The 13,453-nt window shown below is 32.2% G+C and overlaps 1 protein-coding gene across 1 annotated transcript; it reads left to right on the top strand.

Moving 5' to 3' along the window:
• The first annotated feature begins 1,368 nt into the window (after positions 1-1,368).
• On the top strand, positions 1,369-4,229 carry LOC100575598. Its single transcript, XM_003245099.4, has 2 exons — positions 1,369-2,162; positions 3,951-4,229. The coding sequence occupies exons 1-2, from the start codon at positions 1,678-1,680 to the stop codon at positions 4,180-4,182; spliced, it is 717 nt and encodes a 238-aa protein (XP_003245147.1). The 5' UTR covers positions 1,369-1,677; the 3' UTR covers positions 4,183-4,229.
• Positions 4,230-13,453: the final 9,224 nt, after the last annotated feature.

Here is a 13,453-nt window from a genome sequence, read left to right on the forward strand (position 1 = left end):
TTCATATTATTAGTTTTAAGTAAGTTATGACTTCTTTGAAAGTGTACATTTTAAAATAATCATAACTCACTTAAAAATAATGAAATGAATAAAAGCCTACGTGGGGCCCTAAATAATAATCTTACCTTTAAATTTGATAATAGGTCAATTCAGTCTAATATCAAGACTAACAACACACTATTGAATCTGCTGAACGAAAATTTTCTATGTCATACGTTTGTAAGACTGAGACAACACATGCGGGTACGACGTCCTCTTAATACTTGGAATTCATAACAACCAATAGCATTATACTTGTATTAAATATGTAATCCTTTTTCGTGATGGTAACATTTTTAAACCATGGTTTGCTAAAATATTATTTGGGATTTTACTATATTACCTATGTTGAAATAATAGCTGTTGACTAGGTCTCACTCATAGGTACTAACTTTCTACACATTTTACTCAAAATATATTAGGATACAATTAATACTTTAGCAACCTAACTTTTTATACTACTAGTATTAAATTATATAAATTAAAAAAAAAAAAAAAACAATATGTTTATAAGTACCTATGTACCTACCTATGTTAATATTTTGTACTTTAAAATTTTAAATATTAAAATAAATACAATAATTTAAAAAAAGTATTCAAGTTGTAAAAATAATGTAACGTACTTTAAGTAACGTTACCTTTATGTGACTAATAAATTATAATAATTAATAAAGCCAACGATATAATTTAGTATGTACAAATATTAAGTTTATTAACCCATTATAATTGTAATCAGAGTCCCGAGTGTGAATCGGTATATTCCTATGAATAAATCAAACGAATCATGTAATATCAATATTGTGCGTAGAATTTCACGGAAGGGCGAGTGCGAAATTGTATTGCTCAATATAATGTTGTATAATACTGAGGTTCGTTTTTAAATTGTTTGTCTGCCGGTAACAAGGATTTGAAAAAATAATTCTGACATGAAACCCACTTTTTCAAATCAATTTTGAACAAAATGCTAATTTACTAACAGTTTCATATAGATGACAATAATAATATGCTTAAAAGTAATAATTATTACGTTATAGCGGTACCACGATTGAGAATTTAATACAGTTGCGAGTTGCTTGTTTTTATCTCTGAACAGCTTTCTTACAAAAGGAATTGGGTTTGTTAACAACATTTGTTTTACAATACCTACAGCTAAGTGCGTGTATACGAATTTCTATATTGCATATAATATATAATATGTGTTACGTATAGTTAGACTAGTTAGATAGTAGTTATACCTTAAAGGCTGCTTTCTATTCCTCTATACCAGTTCAAACTTTTGAGCGTGAGCCGAATCGATGCGATCAAAATCTAGGGGGGGGGGTCGTTCTTTTATATTATTATATACGAATACGCAGTAATCGTGGTATGCGCGGTAACGTTGGAAACCCTGCACGCGTTTGTTATTCATTTAGTTGTGTTATTATTCAATCATATTATATAGGTTATATAGGAAATTGTTGGAAATATAAATGTCGAGCTTCACGTTGTATATCGAAGCATTAATCGCGTATATATTTAATAAAATTATATAATACACCTATATCATAGCGTCCGCGTCAACGAATACACCGGCGACGCGGATTATCATCAACATATACAGCAACAGAGACTTGATCGACAACTGCACCTTTGCGGATCATGGACGCCTTGTGTCCGGAAATCGAACGGTTGGTGTCGTGCTACACGTGTGGCGGGCAGTCGTTGCCACCGTACCAGTTGTGCGTAGAGGCTCACGTGGCCTGCCCGGCGTGCATCAAGTACCAGTCGCGGTGCGCATGCGGTTGTCGATTCCTCAAAAGGTCGAACACGACGTTGGACTGGCTGGTGTCCGCGATGAAGTTGAGGTGTAAGTACCGAGCGAATGGTATGATGGACGGTGGGTCACCCGCCCCTGGACAAGCCGACTGCGCGAATGGGTGGTACACAGTCGAGGAACTTCGCGACCACTACCGGACGGGTTGCATGAGGAACTTGTTCACGTGCCCGATGAAGAACTGCGGGTACGTGGCCCGCGTGGATACCATAACCAACCACTACGATACGGTTCATGGTCCGCTCCCGCGGATCAGCCCTGACCGCCAGTTGATTTCCCCAAATTGCGTCATGTTCCAGTTACCAGCCAAGTAAGTCCGTCGCGGTTGACTATAATATTACAGTTATAGATAAGCTCACATCCCAACCACGCGCTAACCCGGCCGAGTTTCAGAGATTGTTTTATAAAGTCGGGTTTCCATTTTACCATGATTCGTGAACCATGTATTGTTACACTATATGTAACTTACTCAGCTGTGATAAAAATAAATACGTCCTGCTGGTATATCAAATGATGTGGTAACTATTACTATACATTTATAACTACACAAGTTGACAAGTTGAATACAACCAAACATTGTTGATAGCAGAGAGAGATGTCGTGGGGCCAACATTGTAGAAAAGATTGCATACAACTTAGGTAACTAACTTCTTAGGACCCATCATATTCCTGAGGTATTGACCCAATTCTTTCTAACAATATTGGCACTTGGCAACCAATAGTAGGGTATGGGGGACGCGCAGCCCATATATTAATATGTCTGTGGTAATAGCTATCTATATCTGCGGTATCAAACAAAATATGTTTCAGCCAATCAGGAGGGTTATACATTAATACGCGGGACACGGTGCACGGTTCTATATTATGGATACCCGGCTAATGAGATATTACGAAAGCTTATAGAGTAGTTTTAACCGCACGTTGGAAAATTAAAAACATACCAAGTGCCATGTCTAATCAGCCACCGCAGGCAGATTGCCCATTTCGGTTGAATTAGTTAGAAAAAAAAGCGAGTTACACCGATGCCGATTGGCCCGCGGTGAACCGAGGTACCTACACTACAACAGAGATACACCATTATAATATCATAGCACCGTGTTTTGTGTATCACGTATAATATTATATCGCTATAGTTACGGTACTACACGACCGTGTCCGGCAGGCAGTGAATATTTGCTTTATATTTGGCTATACATTATTACGAATATAATATAATATATGTATTATATATCGATAATTTATGGTTCGTGTATAGCCCATCGTGGTATATATATAAACACACACTCGACCGTGTAAGTAGGATAATATTTTAGAGGTGGGGCTATAATATTATTATATTATTGTAATAGTATACGCGATATGCTGCGACGATAAAACGCCGCCATAAATATAATATATTATACCTATCCGTAAACCATATTATGTTAATGAACACTCGGCGCCGCCGCACGAGTCCCATAAAATAAAGGTCATAATAATAATATGCGCACCTTATAATATTATTATACATAATGTACAACTATGATACGTATCGAGAAGACGCATAGACGGCACGTAGTGTGTCTTATAGGTATACCTATAGGTACTATACATAATATATTATTATTATGTTGTACCTATACAGACGGAAAACATATTATCATTTTAGGCATAGATGCGCGCAAAATGTCAAACTGGCGCTTAGGATGTCAATAAAGTGTTGTTTAATAATATTGAACATAAATATAAATACTTAATATATTGTACTCGTCGGTAACATAACACATTATAGTAATAATATTATGTAATACATCGATACGGCCAAACCGGTCACCATAAAATCGTCTTTTACGACCGAGCGCGGCGCGGCGGTGTCGGTGACGTCGATATAATATTAATATAATATAATATTGTATAATAATGATATGTTGATGGCATGTTAATATAACAATAACGATAATATTAGAGCTTGAGTTTTTAGAAAAATACAATAATATGTCTTTAGTTCGGCCGGGTAACTGAATATACCTCCATTATAGGCATTTTAGCACATAGTTTGCGTATTATATTTATAATATTATGTATAACAATGAGTTTGTTTGAAAATGTTTGCACGCAGGAGGCAGGCGGAAATCATAAAAAAGATTTTCAACGGATACTTTATGTTCAGCGTGAAGCCGCAACGTCGCTGGCATAAGGACATCAACTCGCTACTGTCCATGCAAAACATCAATCCTTCAGATCGTTTTCAGTACACGTACACCGCAACGCAAGAGTCGCACCAGAAAATGCTTACGGTCACCGTGTCGTTGGTGGAGACGTACAGCTCCCCAACGCATAATATTATGTAGCTAGTTTTATTTTTATCCGCATAAAGTACAAAAAATAATATTTTAAATACAATGGTAATAATAATAATAATATAATTATGTCACATATATCTATTACGTCATGTTACAATTTTTTTTTTTTTTTTTTTTATATTTATAGCTATTAGTCGGGGACTATGATAGCTCAACAATTATACAATTTATATATTTAAATAATACAATGAATATTTTACATAATTAAAAACATAATAATATAGAATTTTAATTCTTGAAAGGTTACTCATACGCAACAATACAAGAGATAAGATGCAATTAAGTTAATTAAGATATAATTATTTAGACTATATGGAATATATATTGTTATTATGTTATATAGAGAAAATTGTACGGAAATAACTATGGAGATAAGGTAGCTTTGGGGATTAATGTGTTAAGTACTGAGGAGAGGAGATTAATTAGTGGACTGATTAGAGAATTTAGGTTAGTGATAAAGTTAGATAATATGACGGAAAAATTATCTGTGGAAAAATCATGAGACCGGGTGGCTTCAGCGTAGGATTTCGGTCTGGAATGAGGGTTTGGCTCCGGAACTTTGGTTGAAGGTGCATTTGAGGGTCTTATGTTTTTTATTTGATCTCTTTTGGAAATTGGACAGCCCCTGAAGTTGGCGGTGTGGTTCCCGGAGCAAAGTGCACACTTGGCTGGGCTAGCACGATCCTTTGTGCAGTCCTCGGAGCGATGGTCTTCGCCGCATTTGACACATTTTGATTCATGGTGACAGTATAGTTATCAGTATGGCCAAAGGCTTGACAATTGTAGCACTGTGGTGGACCACGACGGGACCGATGTGGTTTCTCGATTATGACTTTGGTGTTGAGTAGCGAAGTAATTTAAAAATATCATTGTTGTTATTCTGACGGTTTAGATCGACAAAAAATAGTGGGAGACCGCATTTATTTTTATTTTTGACGTTAAAAACTTGTTTCACAGAATGTCCTTCTACCGACAAGGAGGCGGAAATGTCCGTACACAAAGTGGAATGGTGGAGGTTTCTTATTGCGACCCTAAATGAGCGATTAACGCGAGCTTGAAAAGTATGAAACCTAGCATCAGTTTCTTCGAGATGGGTTAGTTAACTTTTGGCGAAGTTGATGAACTAGAAAGATTGCGTTTTTTAGGCTTATATATATGGGACGGATTGCCACCGGTGTCGTGGACTTTGTCTGCCATATTAACGAACGGAAAACGCGATAACGGAGCTAATGAGCATCAATGTGCGTGCACGCTGGGCGTTTGTGCCAGACTAATGGTCATGTTACAATATCTGACAATACTGCGCAGCATTTTTATAATTATTTTAGATTATGAGTGGAACTATATAGGAGTTTATATTTTTTTAATGTTATTAATTCGCTCCAATCTTCAATATTGAGGGTGGCTTCTGGTAGAAAATTTGATCTAGTTATTACTCTGGTCAAAAAGCTCAAATTAACAGTATTTTTCTTAATAACCGGGAAAATAATAATTATTACAAATTGTGCACGGGTTTTCACAAAATCGATTTGTTTCTTTTTTTTAATTATTATATAATATATTCTAGTTAACCACTGTAAAATTGTTTACCAAGGAACTTAAATTAGAATTTTCGAAGTATGATGTATAAAAATAAAAAATGTATTTTGGGCTATTTGAGATATTTTTTTAAAAAATTTGAAATGTTCATACTTATATTATTGTATATTATTTTGATTTACGTTGATTAAATGTTTTTTTCTCGGTTAAAAAGCTCAAAAACTGAATGGGCAAGAATTTTCATAAGTTGATCTTATAGAAATTTCAATGTAAGTATCTATCGAAGATTCATAAAATCTACATTTTTATTTATAAGAGTTTGATCAAAATACAATTATTTATCTATTACAATAATTTAAAGCGAACTGCTCAATGATTAGGTGTACTTACTAAAAACTCACTGCAGGTCATTAAACCGTTAATTCCTAAGTTTTTTAAAAATTAAATATTCAATATTGAAACATTTTACAATAGGTGTGTCCGTTAGTTAGTATATAACTATATTATTATGATAAAATTACGAAAGATATGCATTTCAGATGAAAGCTAATGCATTTTTTACTTTTGTATGAAATAACGAAATCCATGACGTCGAAGAATGCTATGTGGCAAATGTAGTAATTATTACAGAGCCAGTGCAATTGTTTTACTCACATTTAAAATATTTGAAAACTTTAACTTCTCGACAACTTCACAACCATTTTAGAGTTCAATGGTGTAAATTAAATAAGTGAAACTTTGAATACATTATGACATTATGTTAAATAAAGTTTGATTTTTAACGTAATTATTGTCATTTCTATAGGTAATGCAACTTTGATGAATTGTTAGTGCAACAAAGTTCGATCCTTGTAGTATAATAAATTATAATATGTTATAATACTCAACTATATGGATGCTGCAGGTTATTGAATATTATGACATAATTCAATGATTAATATTAACTCCTATCGATATAAATGGTATATCTATATAGATGATACATTACAATTATATTTATAATAATAATATTGTTTAATACGGAATAAATTCCAATTACATTTTAAATATACAAGAAAGTTACATGAGTATTTTGGGAAAAAAAAGAGAGAGAGGGAAAAATAAAATACATATATATATATATAAATCAAGTTATGTGTGTACCTACTGTACATACATTATATACTTTATATATGCATCCAATTGTTTTGAGAATTTTTATAATATGACTACTTGATATAATTATATTCATAAATAAACTATTTAGCCACCAGTGACATAAAAAAATTGTGTTCAAAATAAACTAGAAGACAATTTTTTTATGTACATAAAAAATAATTGGTTTTATAATTATAATATTTTTTTACGAAACGACAAGCAAGATAATAAACCCGGAAAATTCATTCGCAGGGATTGGTTGTAATATTGTAATTCACACAATATACGTCTAACAAAGCCGGGCACTAATACTATAGTTAAAAAGTTGGTTTATTAATTCATAATAACATTGTAACTCAACGAGTTGAATTCTATGCGTGAACTAATCTAATCTAACGTATTAAAAAACAAAAAGTAACTACAGTTATTTTGGTTGATTCTTTTTTACTGCGAAAATCTCGGTGTTTTTTAAAAACGTATAACTGGGGCCTGTTTACTGGATAATAATTAATATTTTGTATTTTGTCATGATAAATAAATTATTATTCTTATTGATCCCTTAAGGGATACCTAATTAGGTATATTTTTTGTAATGAATACAGTTCAAACCATGACTATAATCTATATAGATGTAGATAGTTAGTACTTAGTTAAGTAGGTACCTAATTATTAATTTATTGTAATACTTTACAATTGTACAAGCGGGATAGTAAATTTTTATTTTAAGCTATAAAAAAACTAACTTCTAACTCAAGTTATTATTATTACTAACTAACCACCACGCGTAGTTCATGTACGTTGGAGCTATAGGAATATTTAATTCTTTTTTCTCCTAGTTAAAGTTAAATTATATAGAAATTAATTAAGTAAGAATATTAATTAGTTTCCAAAATGTCTAACTTACCTAGTTAGTTTCTATACTTAACTTAAACTAGTTTAAAAAAAAATTACTAAATTGGCTATAAATAGGACATCAGCGGACTACGGTGGTTAAATCTTAGGTATACATGGCTCTTATGCATATAACTCTTTTGTGGTGACTTGTATTTACTAGTATTATCATAAGAAAATTTTGAATAGGTATACACGCTCTTATATTATGCGGATGATGTTTGTTATTTATATACGTTGGAAATTGGAATAGACCCCGTTATTTTACACAACAGCAACGGTCAACAGTAATTTTCAACGCTTTTCTATATAATATTATGTATATTATTATATGGGAGTTAAATGCTAATATAGGAGCGTACGGCATATTGGAATGTGATATATGATATTTAGACCTATTTAGTTTCCGCATAGTGGTGTATATAATAGTCGGGCATCGATCGCTTCGTATAATATATAAAATACATACATACATAATAATATATTGGCGAAACTATCCCATTTCGTTTTCCAACACTACCGCACGTGTTCGGGGCCCGGAAGCAGCCTCGTATACCACAGGAACGCGACCCGGTGATCAATTGGATTTCCAGTTTCTAGAGAGGTTTGTATATATATATATTATATAAATTATACACATGTGTAGTACATTAAGTTATCAATCCGGGAGAGAGACCACCTGTTTCGCACGTACTCGGTGTAATGATTTACTCGTTTCTATAATAGACGTATAAGTTCAAAACAAAATAAAATAACCTGTCGCAGTGTCGCTACGAAAGATCGATCATGAAATAAGACGTGTTAAAAACGCTCTGTGCAATTTCGAAGCCTAACGCAAAGATATTTTATGATAATATTATTGTGTTGAAAGTGATGTAATATTTAATTTATGTACTTAAACGTCTTATTGATATGTGATAGATTTTAATTTAATTTTGAAAGTGAGTATTTTTATTCCGTGCCTATATTCATACTAAACACAATAAATTATAGCAATACGTATAAAATAATAAATATACTTAAGTGAATAAGACAGTTCGATTGACGGGTGTCCGTTAAAACTACTTGAAATATATTTTTGTCCTATGATTTATTTGTACCTATAATATGCAGAATATGGTTTAATCATCATGAAGAATAGGTTTCTTGGCCATTAACGCATATTCCGATTACGATAGTATGACGGGGAGGTGAAGGAAGAATTATTGTTGGATTTGTGGGTTAGGATGATTAATAATTGATTTATATAAAATCATTTTGGTGTGCAATACGTATAATATATTATAATATACGTATGTATATTTGGTATTATATATCTATATCATAATATACATTGTACACGCATCTTTTCCTGATATGAGTGGTAACGTGTTATATTGTATTTGTTTATTATTTTTATTTATACTTTAGAATCTATATTTTTTATTTTTATTTTTTTTTATTTAGAAAATTTACAATCTGTATTACATAACACAATAGGTAAAATAGATGACTGACATAACACTATATATACATAAAATAAAATATAACATGAAGCACATGATGAGGGAAATCATCCAGCGATGGTACCCTCCATTTTTTATTTTTAAAATAGTTTCTATTAATATATTATATATCCAACACAAGATAGATAATCAAACATTTATCCTCAAAAATAATTATGTACATATAATTTTTTGATCAAATAAATAAATATTGTAGTTTATAAAATACATTTGTCATGTTGTACAAATCGTATTACAGAGGTCACAATTTACACCACATGTGGTAGGCATAGAAGACGATTTTACGATACAGAAACAGAATAGTATATAATATATGTGGTGCACTGTGCACAATGATAAATGGACTAAGAGGGAATTTTTTTGAAAGTGTAGGGTTTACGTTCATTCTGTTCAGTAGGTATCACGCTTGGCTTCGTTGGACTTAATATTATAGCAAATAGACTTGTGAGCAAACTTAAAGGTGGCAACATTATCTATATTTCGATGAAGGTGCTTTTTGATGTTTTTTTTCTAAGCAAAATATTAGCAATTTTTAATTTTGATATTTTACACATTTCTAAATGCAACAATAACATTAGCAATAGCTTGCTTTAAAATTTTAATAACGAACACAATTTTTTCATTCGAGCTGAGACAATGTTGTCACCTTTAAAAGCGTGGTATGTTATATAGGTCAATACATATTATTATTATTGTTGGAACTAACGAAGCTAAACGTAAATTTCCCATGTTGCGCGCTGGCGGTGAGAAGGAGACAACAGCAAGTTCGAACGTCACGGTGCACTCAAGTACGCTGTGTACGATCAACATATTGTGCGGAGGAAAGAAAGAGAGACGTGCGAAAAAAATAAAACGAATATCCGGTGGCGTGCGGGGTGCGGTGTGCAGCTAGTTTTTAAAGGAACTAAGAATGCAAGGAAGTACCCATGAATATAATATATATATATATATATATAATAATTATATGGACCGGACGACCGCCAATTTGGCAGTGACATACGATCGTGATTAATATATATTTTTGTGTGCGCACGAAACGCGTCCGGGTTGACACAATTTATGGCGCGCACGCACACGTTTCTCCGTCTACATACAAGCATCGAAACATAATAATAATAATATATAATATTGTATATATTATTATTATTATTATTTTTATTTCGTATTTTTCTCTCGGCGACGCGCGTGCGGCGGGGTGCGTCCGCCACCCGTGGACCTGACAAGACGACCCCGGAAAACACGACCAGCAGCAGCTATAATAGTGGACTGCTGCCGTCGTTGCTGCGCTAATGGGTCGGACGTCCCAAAATTAAACGGCAGCGTTGTCGTCGTCGTCGACTCGAGTGATTAATGCAAAAAAGACTGCTGCTGCCGATGACGTATGCGGGCGGGACACGTTAGGCATTTTATAATAATATCGCATTTTGTATATGTATATACGACGTGTGTACAGTGCGTGCGTTCGTAATGTTCGTATGTATATACTTATGATTTAGGGTGTGCTGTGCGGGGTGAGCAGGGTGAGGGAGGTTACTCGAGGAGAGGACTATAATGTATAATATGCGACTGCTATATACGAGGACCACCGCTGCGCGCAACCGACAGATTTCCTTGTGCGACACGTGCGAGCAATGCGACCGGCGAAAATGGGTACCTTAAATTCAAGTATGATATATTATTATTTTACCCCCCCCCCCTTCCCAGCACGGTAAACGTTGTTGTCGCCGTCCGGTCGGACCGAACCTATACGGATTACGCGATTTTTTTTAAAATAATAATAATGTGTGTAGAAAAGAAAAACGATGTTTTTGCTCTCCGGATATTATAACTATAATAATATAAAACTGACGGAAAAACTTTCGAAATAATATATTAATATAAATATGTTTATGGGCTGTGTACAGATTTTTTTATTTTCCAACCGATTTTGCGTAACGCTTTGTTTATCACCATGGAAACGAATACAATTTAAAAATTACCTGATTCCCACTAGGTTACCTATATATAAAATTCATGGTTACTTATTAATACATATTTATGATTCATACATTTTCTTTGAAGCGAAAAATATCGAGTAGCACATTTTTCATAAACCTATACTTTAGACCTCGAAACACGGCACTCTTGAACATTCTTTATGCCTGGTAATTTAATCGCGGTCACAAATATTATCTAATAACAATAATTGTTATTATAACGTGCTTATCAGTGACATTCATAATATGTCATATGCCGGATTTACTGTATGTCTGTATGCCTATAATATAATGTGTTAACTATAGTCTATAATATATTATTATCTAAGATAATATTATAATACAGTGAAACATCCATATAACGAACTTATATTAGACAAAACTGTCTGTTTAACATCTGATTACGATTTTTTTACGGTTTTTACCGTTTAGGTACGTCTTCTTTGTTTTGCAATTCTCGTTTTAGCTCATTACACTCTACAATATTATAGTATTATTTAATATTCTATGATTACACCAGACTCTGGTTATACTTATACAGTTATACGGCAAATATATTGCAGGTACCTTTATGTATTTAATTTTGACTTTCCAGGAACAAATTAGGTAGGCATTTGCGCGGTCCGCCGTTATTGGATATTAAAGTGGTCCGCTCTGTGGTCCATTTATATTATTATAATATTACTATTAATTGAGTTTAATTTTAAAATAATTTTTAGGATTTGATGTTTCTTGGCCGAAATTGGTAACAGATGGCAGATGATGTAGTTACAATAAATCATAAGTCATAAGTCATAATATAATACGGATACTATAATAGCTATTATACGTACGACCACGACGTTCAAATTTTATATCGTGTAGTATTATTATTGCAAGTCGCATAAAAAAATAATCTTGTAAATAATAAATGTGATTACAGAACGATGCTATAACACAATTAATCACTATGTAATGATTTAAATTTAATTTATTTATTTGAAATAATTATTTCAGCGATTTTTTAAAAAATATTATAATTTATAGCTCCTTCCAAAGAACCACTCTAAAGGCATTTGCAAAGCCGAGCACCACCTACTAAAACCTGTGGACTGCAGAGTATTATTAATATACATAATAATATGTACTGTAAATTATAATACAAAATATACAGATATTTTTGATAAGGAATAAAAGTTTGTACCAAGTTACGTAATATAACTCGTTGTGCTTTCAAAAGCTTTAATAAGGAAAAAATTACAATTCAACTTGCTCATTAAAATTGTACACCGACTTTCGAGAACAAGCTACCTATTTCAAATATTTATTATAGTACAGATGTATAAATATATAACTATATAACTGATAGGACACCGACACTCAATGAACATTTTTTTAAAGTATTTATTGTTATACAGATGTATAAAATATAAATATATTATAATATTTTTTTACTTGATATAATAATATATTTATTATACTTTGTATTATATAACGTCTTTTTAGTTTTTTATGTTATATGTGGCCTCTTTAATATTCTACTCCAACCCTCCAAATTAAATAGTGGTTAAACAATGAACTGTATAACTTGTTGATTATAGGTTCATATTAATATTATCATTATATTTCTATCAATATTCATTACTTTTGGTTAGGTTTATAATGGATTAGAAGGTTTTACCAAAAACTAAACCGACAGAGGGCTGGAAAAAAATAAAAATACAGATCCCACGCGCCATCTACCCATGTAATTTAGCATACACATTATACGTGCTGTAATAAAATGTTATTTTTAGTAGTAGGTACTTTCATAAATTGTAATATTTTTATTACATTTTAATTTTATGGTATTATAACAAAATATCTAAAAATGTAAATATCTATTATCTACGATAGTAAAGCTCAATACAAACATGAATAATTAAATTAAAATAACTACTGGTCATGTTTATTAAAATATTTAATCGTCTTTTATAATGTATTCACAAGATTTTAATATAAGTTATATATTATATTAGAATATATATACCTACCCATCTATAGATATATACGAATATATATATACGAAAACTAAAACACTGATCCCATACGTTATGATAAATATAAAAATAAATTATGGTCATAGGAGCAAATAGACAAATTATTTTGGGGGGACTAAAGCCCCTCCTATAATATTTTCTAAAAATTATATATGCTCAGTATTAACTACTGACTTTTGAACTGGGGGGACTT

This window comes from Acyrthosiphon pisum, chromosome A2, assembly GCF_005508785.2.
Source record: "Acyrthosiphon pisum isolate AL4f chromosome A2, pea_aphid_22Mar2018_4r6ur, whole genome shotgun sequence".
Lineage (NCBI taxonomy): Eukaryota > Metazoa > Arthropoda > Insecta > Hemiptera > Aphididae > Acyrthosiphon > Acyrthosiphon pisum.

Bases quoted from the DNA above. Each gene is read 5' to 3' on its own strand.
- LOC100575598 (XM_003245099.4), top strand. From the start codon at position 1,678: ATGGACGCCTTGTGTCCGGAAATCGAACGGTTGGTGTCGTGCTACACG. The intron at 2,163-3,950 runs GTAAGTCCGTCG...GTTTGCACGCAG, and splicing joins ATGTTCCAGTTACCAGCCAA to GAGGCAGGCGGAAATCATAA.